We start from the raw sequence: 10,592 nt of genomic DNA, 5'->3' as shown, positions 1-10,592 counted from the left end.
AGATAATCATACGACATAACAGTATAAAAACATGAGACAGATAATCATACATACGACAGTATAAAACCATAAGACAGATAATCATACGACATACGACAGTATATAATCACAAGACAGATAATCATACGACATACGACAGTATAAAATCATGAGACAGATAATCATACGACATACGACAGTATGATCACATGACAGATAATCATACGACATACGACGGTATATAATCACAAGACAGATAATCATACGACATACGACAGTATAAAATCATGAGACAGATAATCATACCTATACCTCACTCACAGAGAGACGGTGAGGCACCTACCTACACACAGTACAAGCATAAGCACACAACAACCCGCAACCCGAAAACCACAAACCACAACCCGCAAACCAAAAACCAAAAACCAAAACCGAAAACCGAAAACCGCAAACCACAGACGGTCGTTGAGATATATACGAATAAGTAACTACATATAAAGCATTAAAGAAATACAATCACTACCCACAGCACGGGCCATATGTTGGACCGCAAACACTCTGCACACATCTATCCGTTTCTATCATACCACCGTTGCCCTACGCGTTTATTACACATTACAAAGGGCACTCTACACACACTCATGAGAGGAGAACATCATCATTTCAAACACGCAGATATTCCGCAAACACTCCCTGAGCACCCACACGCCCACTGTATCTCCTTTGAGTCTCTTTCACAGAAACTACTACCACCGGCACTCAGAGAGGCTACATACTATGCACCTTCTGTAACCACAACGACAAACCGTGAAGACCCTCTGCACACACCTGGCCGTCTGTACTTCTTATCGATATTATCCAATGGAGACATGGGATGGGGAATCCACGGGCCTACGAGAGGAGATACCGAACATCAGTATGTGAAGGCAGCAGCCACGGTATACAGCCCATGCCCACACAGCATCCGTTCAAATGTATATTCTAGCACTATTGATGTGCTTGTATGTCTTGTATGTGTTTATGTGTAGTGTATGGACTTATGTACAGTGTATGTAACTATTGATGTGCTTGTATGTCTTGTATGTGTTTGTGTGTAGTGTCTGGACTTATATACAGTGTATGTATTTAGATATAGTGCAGTGTATGAATACATATATATGTAGTGTATGTATTTGTATAGTATATGTATTTTATGTATAGTGCATGTATTTATATAAAGTGTATGGATTCAAATACAGTGGTTTTTTTAAACAGTGTATGTATTTATATATAGTGCAGTCTAAGTATACATATGTAGTGCATGCTTTTATATAGTGTATGTATTTATATATAGTGTATGTATTTCGATATAGTAAATATATATATATATATATATATAGTATAGTGTATTTATTTATATATAGTATGTAATTATATAGTGTATGGTATACAATTTATCTATTTATATATTATGTATGTGTATGTACATAGTGTACATATCTATATATTGTGCATGTATTTATATATAGTATAGCATATGCATTTATATAAAGTGTATGTATTTATGTACAGTGTGTGTATTGATTTATATTGCATGTAACTAATATAGTGTATGTATTCATATACAGTGTACGTACTATAAATAGTTTAAGTAGTTGTGTATAGCATAGTGAACATATATGAATATCAAGGCATGCAAGCCCCTACTCATATGTAGGTAGTCCCGATGTGGTGTATTTGTAATTGTATGCGCTCCGATTGGTCAGCAACCGAATGCGTTCTGTTGCGGCGCTTATCCGAGAGTGTAAGCGTTTATTCGTGCCAGAAATTCAAAGAAACAAACGCAAAAAGGACCAACTTTGAATAGATTTATCACATATACATTTAGATATATAGATGTATATGTGTGTATGTTTGTGTTATTCATACATACATATATATATATATATATATATGTGTGTGTGTGTGTGTGTGTGTGTGTATGTATATATGTATGCATGTATGTAATTGCAAACATATATACCATATCGATATATATATATATATATGTGTGTATATATATATATATATATATACTGTATGTATGTGTGCGTGTGGGTTCACATCTTTTTTTATAGCTATAATGTGAATCAACCAGGTTTTTTGCGTGTCGGCATATAACTGAGTGTTTATTGGATTCTTTAGCTGTGCATATTTGTACTTGCTCTTTCCGCATAAAGTCATATTTTAATTGAGATACCAGGTGTACAGAATAAGCCTACGCCCCAGAAATAAAGATGTTCAAGTGTACGCATGTATCACAATCACGAATGAGTTCTAAAACAGGTGTGAATGTAAAAAGACTCTTTGTTTAACGTTCATACGCTCGAAGAGTTCACAATTATATCTAAAGTAGCTCCTACGTTGGTATATTTAAATTTTGCCATATTAGGTAGTTTATGTATGATATTGACTTACCCCTGACTATAGTAGTTCGTAACAACGGTAATTGTGCCCAGGACCCCAAACACCAAAAGGAAACTCGCCGTATCGCCTACGTCTGCACCCATAGATATGGGCACGGCTATCTCTAAAAATAAAACACTAGTGAGCACTGCGAAGGATACCTGAGTTCTATCACCCAGTACAGGCGTTGGATGATTATTGCTATTAGGTTTAAAACTCGTCCTACGGGCGGTAATATAACTGGCAGGAGCGCCCGAACCCGAAGGGGAACTACAATGGAGTCTCTCTCGCGACATAGCGTCGTTGGTGTTCCCAGTACATAATACTTCTATTCATCACCAGATATATATGAGAAACTAATATGCACCATTAGATACTTCTATACTTCACCATATCTATGTAAGTATGCGCGCTTCAACTGCAGCGGATCAGTAGGTCGGTTGTCTGACTCGCGAGAGAGAGCGTTCATCGACCTTAGCGGCTCAACTGTTCAACCAAGGCAACCACTGAATGTGAGTCGAACGATATTGCTACAGATCAGCCATAATTCCATATTTATATACAAAAAGGGCATTAGTATGTGAAATCACAGATAAAACCAATGAAATACCTCAAATATTGACATTTTTCTCCATCTATCAAATTAAATACCTAGTATAAGCGGTAGCTGTACTGACTACTGACTACTGACTACTGACTACTGACTACTGACTACTGACTACTGAGTGTCTGACTTGCGAGCCGAGACTCCCGAGAGAAGTTTATTATCTTTATTATGTACGTAAAACGTATAAAATGTAATTACGTTCAACGTTTATTTGCTACATCATAGTCCGGCGTGGGTGCCAGAATTGCCAGTCCCAGGGCCCAGGCCCCAGCCCCCTGGGGCCAGGCCGCCAGGGTGGCAAAGTGTGACTGGGTTTTACGGAAATATCATGCCGTTCTAACACGTGTATTCAATCTGTACTGATAATACTGAAAGGGTGGGCCCCTTGTGAATGACTGATATCAAGTGCCATACAATCCAACACTGAAATTGCCCTGATAAGCGCGTGCTGTTTGTTAGTAGTGCGCTATAATTAGTTTGTATGGTTGTTAGGATATAGTGCTGCACTAACATTTCATATCTCAGATTATCGTACTGTATAGGGTCTACTTGGTAGACGGAGATTATTGCAGTGTTTTTCTGTTTGTGAGAGATATATACGTACGTCGATACGCCACAATGGGTGCTGCCGGTAAACGCGGAAGAGATAAAATCTCAGCTCAAGCAACGACGATACAATCAGTTGTTAGCAGTACTGACGATAATAGTAAGGAGACTGCAAGGAACTCTAGGAAGTCGAGATCGAAGACTCTGGACCTCAAGTCTAATCTTCAATTGAAAGATCAAGACACGGATACTGAAGAAAGTGAGTATGAGGGACTAGAGGACGAGGAGGAATCGGATGGTCAAGTAGGGGAGGCCGAAGCGTTTGGTTTGAACGATGCCTCTGCGGATGAGAATTCTAATAGTGAAGACGAGAATGGTGATACATTAGGCGTGACGAACAGTAAAGGTGATGCTCAATCAGATGGGGTAGAGGACAGTGTTGAAGAGTTCAGTGGGAGTGAGGGGGAACTTGGCGAGGACTTCGATGAAGAAAATGAAGATGCGTACACGCGCAGAGGCGGGTGGGCTGGATACGAGGATAGTGACTCGGATGACGAGATACCTGCCAATACAGTGGGCAATATCCCTCTGGAATGGTACGATGATTACGAGCACGTGGGTTATGATTTGGATGGTAAAAAAAATCATCAAGAGCGGGATGCGGGGTGAAGGTGAGGATGAGATTGATCACTTCATTGAGAAAATGGATAACCCGGATTATTGGAGGACTATTAAGGACCCTACGACTGGCGAACAGGTCGTGCTGAGTAACGAGGAGGTGGACATCATTCAGCGTATACAAGGTGCGTGTAGTAGTTGCCCAGTGCTTGTAAATTTTCAAAGCTGTGAATGTTCAGTATCTGGGTACAGATATATTAGCTACACGTGCACATTGGTTTTTTTTCTCATCTCTAGTTTCTACTGTTTTTTTATGTATGTTACGTTCAATTGCGCATCACGCTAATGAGTCTGAGATTGATATGCTCGAAAATGAACATGAATTACTCAAGTACATGTCTGGCACAATTTTTCTGGAGGATTCATATGCTATTATGTATATATATATATATATATATCCGGATATACCTATATGCCTGTATTTTCACTATACATTTATATATGTATGTGCTTGTATATGTGTATATATATATATATGCATATACTTGCGTAATATTGGTGATATACTATCTATCTGCATATGTATACATAAATTAGCGTCTTTATATCGATTATGTCTGTTTTGTTATTCATTTGTATACATATATATTCATATGTTTTAAATATATTTATTTATATATATGTAGGTGTGCGTGTGAGTGTATGTGTGTATGTATGCATATATGTATGTATGTATGTATACATAAATTAGCGTCTTTACATCGAATATGTCTGTTTTGTTATTCATTTGTATACATATATATTCATATGTTTTAAATATATTTATTTATATATATGTAGGTGTGCGTGTGAGTGTATGTGTGTATGTATGCATATATGTATGTATGTATGTATACATATATCTACTTACACATATGAGCATCAGATAGGTACACACGTGAGTGTTTATTGATATGTATCGCATGCATATGTATATATATATATATATAGCGCACGTGTGTATCCATTTTTTATGTGTGTATACGTGTCCACTCGTATGCTTAATGTTGATGTTTTACACATCCTTGAACAGATGTAGAAGGTACATTTATATAGCAGTTCTGGTATAGCATTTCCTGTGTATCACAGTGTCTGGGAACAGTATGCCGTTTTGCATATATTGTACATTTAGCGCATTTGTATTGCTTTCTAACTAGTCTCATGGTCATATCTGTACTCATGGGATATTCAGTATATAGTATGAATGCGGCACTGTCCACTCATACGCACGTATGTAGGTATAAAATAAGACTTCTGTCGTAGCGATGTCTGGTCAATGATGTGTTTGCGTTCATGTGTGTTTATTCTAGATATAATTGCGTGTTCATTGGTATGACCTCTCGATAACGTAAATAGGACGAGTCTCTGCTTGCTATTCTATAATTGACATGCTGTTACGCTCGTAAAGTGATTTATAAAAAAAGAGCGCTTAAATGAAACTTCAATCATACCTGCAAGTCTACGTGTGGTCAACTATTTTTTTTAGGCATGCACTAGTGGGCATATTTTATATAAGCAAATGTGCGAATTCGTTTATATTTTAAGCTTCCTGCGCCAGTCTTGATATATTCATACCATGAGCAACAAGTCTGTATTGTGTATTGCGACTATTTTTGAGAATGTGGAACTGTAAACACCCTTATCTTGTGGTGTAAATGAAACTACATATTCAAGATATTTATTCGTGACTGAACAGTATCGAATTTGTAATGGTAAGGAAATAGCATCTTCCGTGAATGTATATGATCTTGCAAGTACACCATGAGCCTGTCCTCCCTGAGTACGTGTGCACTTATAGCTATATGGCCCAGTCTATTTGCTATGTCTGCGCAGGTATGCTCCTTTTTTTGTTTGACACTTTTTCAGGAAAGCTCTCTTAGTATTGGTGTTTGGCATGTTTACTACATTTTGTGGTTTTATTATCAGCGCATGGCTATGAAGGGGTCTGTATTGTGTGTATGCCTTGTGGTTTAAAGTAGCGATCTGCGAGCTCAATAGTAACACATACACTCTGTACAAGGTGCACACTTATTCACCACATACGTGTACATCGATTCTCCCACTTGTACACTTGTACACTCATCAGAGCGCTCTCTGGGAGACACGTGCTAAAAATAATCGCCTTGTGATGATTACAGGTCGCATTAACGGCGATGGTGAGGAACAGCATCCTGAACACGTTGACTTTTTTACCAACACGGTGATGATCCACCCTGTGGGCAATGAACCCGAGCCCAAGCGACGCTTTATTCCATCAGTGCATGAGCACAAAAAGATCATGAAGATAGTCAGAGGCATTAGAGATGGGAGAATTCAGGTTGGGGCGAGAGATAGGAGTAAGAAGGTACGCGTCGGTCTCGTGAGAGTGTTTGTATCTCGTAATGGCGCAGAGTGACTGGATTCGCACAACTTTGAATAACGCATGCTATATTCGAGATTCTTTTCAAAAAAATTTACCAAATTTTTCGATCTTTTTTTAGAAGGAAGAAAAGCCCAAAGTCTACGAGATGTGGGCCGAGGGAGACGTTCCCACCAAAGATCACTATATGCACATGCCCGCGCCTAAGATGAAACTACCAGGACATGAGGAAAGCTACAATCCTCCGTCTGAATATTTACTAAATAAGGAAGAGCAAGCCGAATGGGAAGCTTTAGATATGGAGGACAGAGAACCCAAATTCTTACCAACCAAATACAGTGCGTTGCGATTGGTGCCAAGATATGATGATTTTATTCAGGAGCGATTCGAGCGGTGTTTGGATTTGTACTTGTGTCCCCGTGGTCGTAAGAACCGAGTCAACATCGATCCAGAATCACTTATACCCAAACTTCCCAAGCCTAAGGAGCTACAGCCTTTCCCGATTGCGTGTGTGGTCGATTTCGTTGGGCACACATCGAATATTGTGTCAATAGCCACATCGCCCAGCGGTCAGTACCTCGCTTCTGTGTCGTTAGATAAGACTTTGCGCTTGTGGGAAACGGTATCTGGTAGATGCGTGCGCACCATCGCTCTACAGACCAGTAGTGCCACTTCCATCAAGGATGCCGCCACGTGTGTTGCATGGAATCCTAATCCCGAGATTAGCATCATTGCCGTTAGTATTGGACAGGATGTGTGTGTATACAATCCGAGACTGGGCGCTCGAGAAGCCTGGGAAGCCGTGGATGTTGTGCTTGCACGTGCTGAGTCCGCTCCAAATCAAACTTCCGGTATAAATTGGGCAAAGGCTGGAGATGATCAACGTGAAAGGCATGGCTTGAGAATGCGAGTGACGCATTCAGCAGACGTGACATCGGTGACGTGGCATAAGAAGGGTGATTACTTTGCGGCTGTCACCCCAACTGCACCGGAAGGTGTGGCTATCCATCAGCTAAGTAGAAGGTATGTAATATTCTGGAATATTCTGTGTAAAACTGCATTTACTGTTATCGACGCAGTATTCTGTACCGTACTTTCGGTGATTTTTTGGCTTTAACATCAACTTTGGCTCATTCAGCTGTTACCTTTTTTACAGTCGATCACAAACTCCATTCAAAAAGGCGAAGGGAACCATTCAAAAAGTACAGTTCCACCCCACGAGGCCCATATTCTTCGTCGCAACGCAACGATATGTGCGAGTCTATAACCTTTCATCACAAGAGCTTATCAAGAAACTGATAACTGGTGTCAAATGGGTATCCAGTATGGATGTGCATCCCGCCGGAGATAATCTGATCATTGGTAGTTACGATAGACGTCTTTGCTGGTTCGATTTAGATCTGTCGGTGCGACCTTACAAGACGCTTCGGTATGTGTCTGCTCGAGAGATTTGTTGTTGGCGAGAGCTGATGTATCTATTGCGTTTTTCACATGCTACCTTCAACTCTTATATATGTAGTATACTCGAAGCGTCCGACTATTTCTAACGTGGCTAAACTATATTTGTCGGAACACCAGGTATCATACGCAAGCGCTGCGTGGAGTTGCCTTTCATCAGAAGTATCCTTTGTTCGCGTCTTGTTCTGACGATGGAAAGGTGCACGTTTTCCACGGCCGTGTCTTCAACGATTTGAATCAAAATGCTCTAATCGTCCCAGTGAAGGTATGCACTTTGACAATCATTAATTTTTATAGCCATATTGTTCGCAAATATAAACATATGACGCTATGTAAAGTCGCAGAGGTATGCGCTTTAGACTAAGTTTTGGACTTCGATTGCCTTGCATCTTTGCTCTTGTAGGTACTGGAAGGCCACACTCGCACATCGAGTGGTACTGGTGTCATGGATATCAAATTTCACCCCACGCAGCCTTGGGTCTTCAGTTGTTCAGCAGCTGGCGAATTAAAAATGTGGACATAATACCATAATTCAAACTCCAGCTGCTCATCGCTCTTGATTGTTGAAGGATGGTGTGGATAACCCATTAATTAGTAATAATAAAGGATTGTGAATAACCTCGAATCGTACTTGAATAAAAACAAGTCCTGTACATCTCGAAATATAAGTGCAGGTGTGCATGTGGAGTTTCTCGTCGATTCCAAGTTCCCTAAATACTTTCAAAGATGCACCTTTTCAATATTGGTGGCGTAAAGTTATTCTAATCTAGCACTATGCATATAATACTGATATCAAAAATCGTACTTCTAAACCCTTTCAATCTTACGAAAATACAATATCATGCGCTTCCCACCGCATATCTTTGATTACGTTTGATTTTAAAAGAAAAGTTTTAAAGTAACCCCCTGAAAGCCTCTTCCCTCAATGCAACTTGTAGATAAATCTTTATCAAGGCTCACAATACTTTAAGGATACCGCATGGATCCTTAGTTTCTATAATTGATTAAGGTCAAACAACTAGCTACAAGTCTTAAATAAATAAAATCAGGAGAGCTACGTTGTCCCTGCGACTATGTCTGCATCTCAATGCATGAGAAGGAGTAGCAATCGCACAGGGATCTGCGTGTATGTGCTTGTAACTTGTACCCTAAAGTCCCGGATGACCTGTACGATTACCCTGAGGGAAAGAAAGACGATGAAAGATAACATTGGTGGTGTGGGTGGGATACAAGGGAGAGAATTTGTGTCTTACAAAATTTAGCCCAGAGGACTTAAAAGTTGCAAATACGAACATCTACGAGGAGTATAGCTCTGATCTGTAGATGAGAGTATTCTAAGGGTATATACCAATAAAATGGTATTAGGGTTTGTTTGGTTTTCATTCCGCTACCGTAGCCATTACGAAGGTCTCCAATCTGAAGAGTGATATGTTAAATAATTACAGTACACGAGTATCGAAGCGGCGAAGCGGCTGTGAGTAAGCATCCGTTGCAGCGAATGTCTACTTCCGTGGTGGCAATCGCACGCCGTTGTGAACTCAGCGAGTTCCCCTTAATACATAGTATGGTAGCAATATTGCGATATGGTACGCGATCAAGCCCCGGTGGAAGCCATGCCAACCAATTTCGTGCACGATAGACTAGTGTGTGCCTGCTTTGAGAAAGATAGCACGTAGAGTTTCAAAAATTTGTTGAATCCTCCCGCTAGAAGAACTGGTGGTTCGTTGCGAATGGCGTTGATCAAGTGGATGGAGAAACCCGCAAATACCGCTCGGTTGAGTGGTCGAGTAAACTTGTTGGGGAGCGAAGAGCGACGAGCGATGACCTCGTTCGCGCTTAAGAAGATGGATCTGCAGTTGGTTGTGCGCCAGAAATTGTATTAACACAGCAGTAGGCCCAGTAAGGGAAAGTATACTCAACTTCCTCCGCTCCCCCCTGCAACGCATTGTCAAACTGAATCAGTGGGAGTGCATCTCTAGTGGTCTGTGATTGATTCAAGATGTTGCGCCATTTAAGAAAGGCGGTGCGGGGAATTCTGGAATCTCGTACCGACATAGGTTGTACCTATCCAGGCATAACGAACAAAAACTCTGTAAAATGCGATTCTGTCTGAGACGAATCGAAGTATCCCAATCGCTGGTGTCGAGCATAGCGTTGTTATTTACGGATCGAAGCTTCGTAACGTATAGCTGCGACTTGCATCATGCCTATTGCTTTTATATTAGCCTGTGCTGTTGAGAGGACGAAGCTGAAGTAATCGAGAGGTCGAACAGAACGGCTGCGTAACACCACGGGGATCATGTGGATACAATTTTTTCTGCGATGTCTTGGATACTGTGAACTGCGCTCGACGGCAAGAGCTCTATTGTCACTGTCTATAACACCATCGAATTGCGCTGTACCATGATGGAACAACTAACACTCCGCGTATCAGCTGATTGTCCAATAGTGCAACTGTTTGGCCCATCGGTGGCTTCTTTGGTGGGGGAGAAGGTCAATAGATGACATCATTTTTCCCATCGTTCATTTTGTTGCAATAAATTTGAATGAAATGCTAGATAG

General features: G+C 40.5%; 2 protein-coding genes across 2 annotated transcripts; both read left to right on the top strand.

Moving 5' to 3' along the window:
• Positions 1-3,628: 3,628 nt before the first annotated feature.
• Positions 3,629-4,225, top strand: SARC_08587 (hypothetical protein; the record flags this gene model as incomplete). The annotated part of the gene is made up of 1 exon (XM_014297425.1): positions 3,629-4,225. One exon carries the CDS (start codon positions 3,629-3,631, stop codon positions 4,223-4,225), a length of 597 nt encoding a protein of 198 aa, XP_014152900.1.
• Positions 4,226-4,259: 34 nt separating this feature from the next.
• Positions 4,260-8,553, top strand: SARC_08586 (ribosome biogenesis protein bop1; the record flags this gene model as incomplete). The annotated part of the gene is made up of 6 exons (XM_014297424.1): positions 4,260-4,359; positions 6,352-6,557; positions 6,694-7,595; positions 7,729-8,001; positions 8,151-8,295; positions 8,434-8,553. 6 exons carry the CDS (start codon positions 4,260-4,262, stop codon positions 8,551-8,553), a joined length of 1,746 nt encoding a protein of 581 aa, XP_014152899.1.
• Positions 8,554-10,592: the final 2,039 nt, after the last annotated feature.

This window comes from Sphaeroforma arctica (genome assembly GCF_001186125.1).
Source record: "Sphaeroforma arctica JP610 unplaced genomic scaffold supercont1.786, whole genome shotgun sequence".
Classification (NCBI taxonomy): domain Eukaryota; class Ichthyosporea; order Ichthyophonida; genus Sphaeroforma; species Sphaeroforma arctica.
This window is presented reverse-complemented; position numbering and strand designations above follow the sequence as displayed.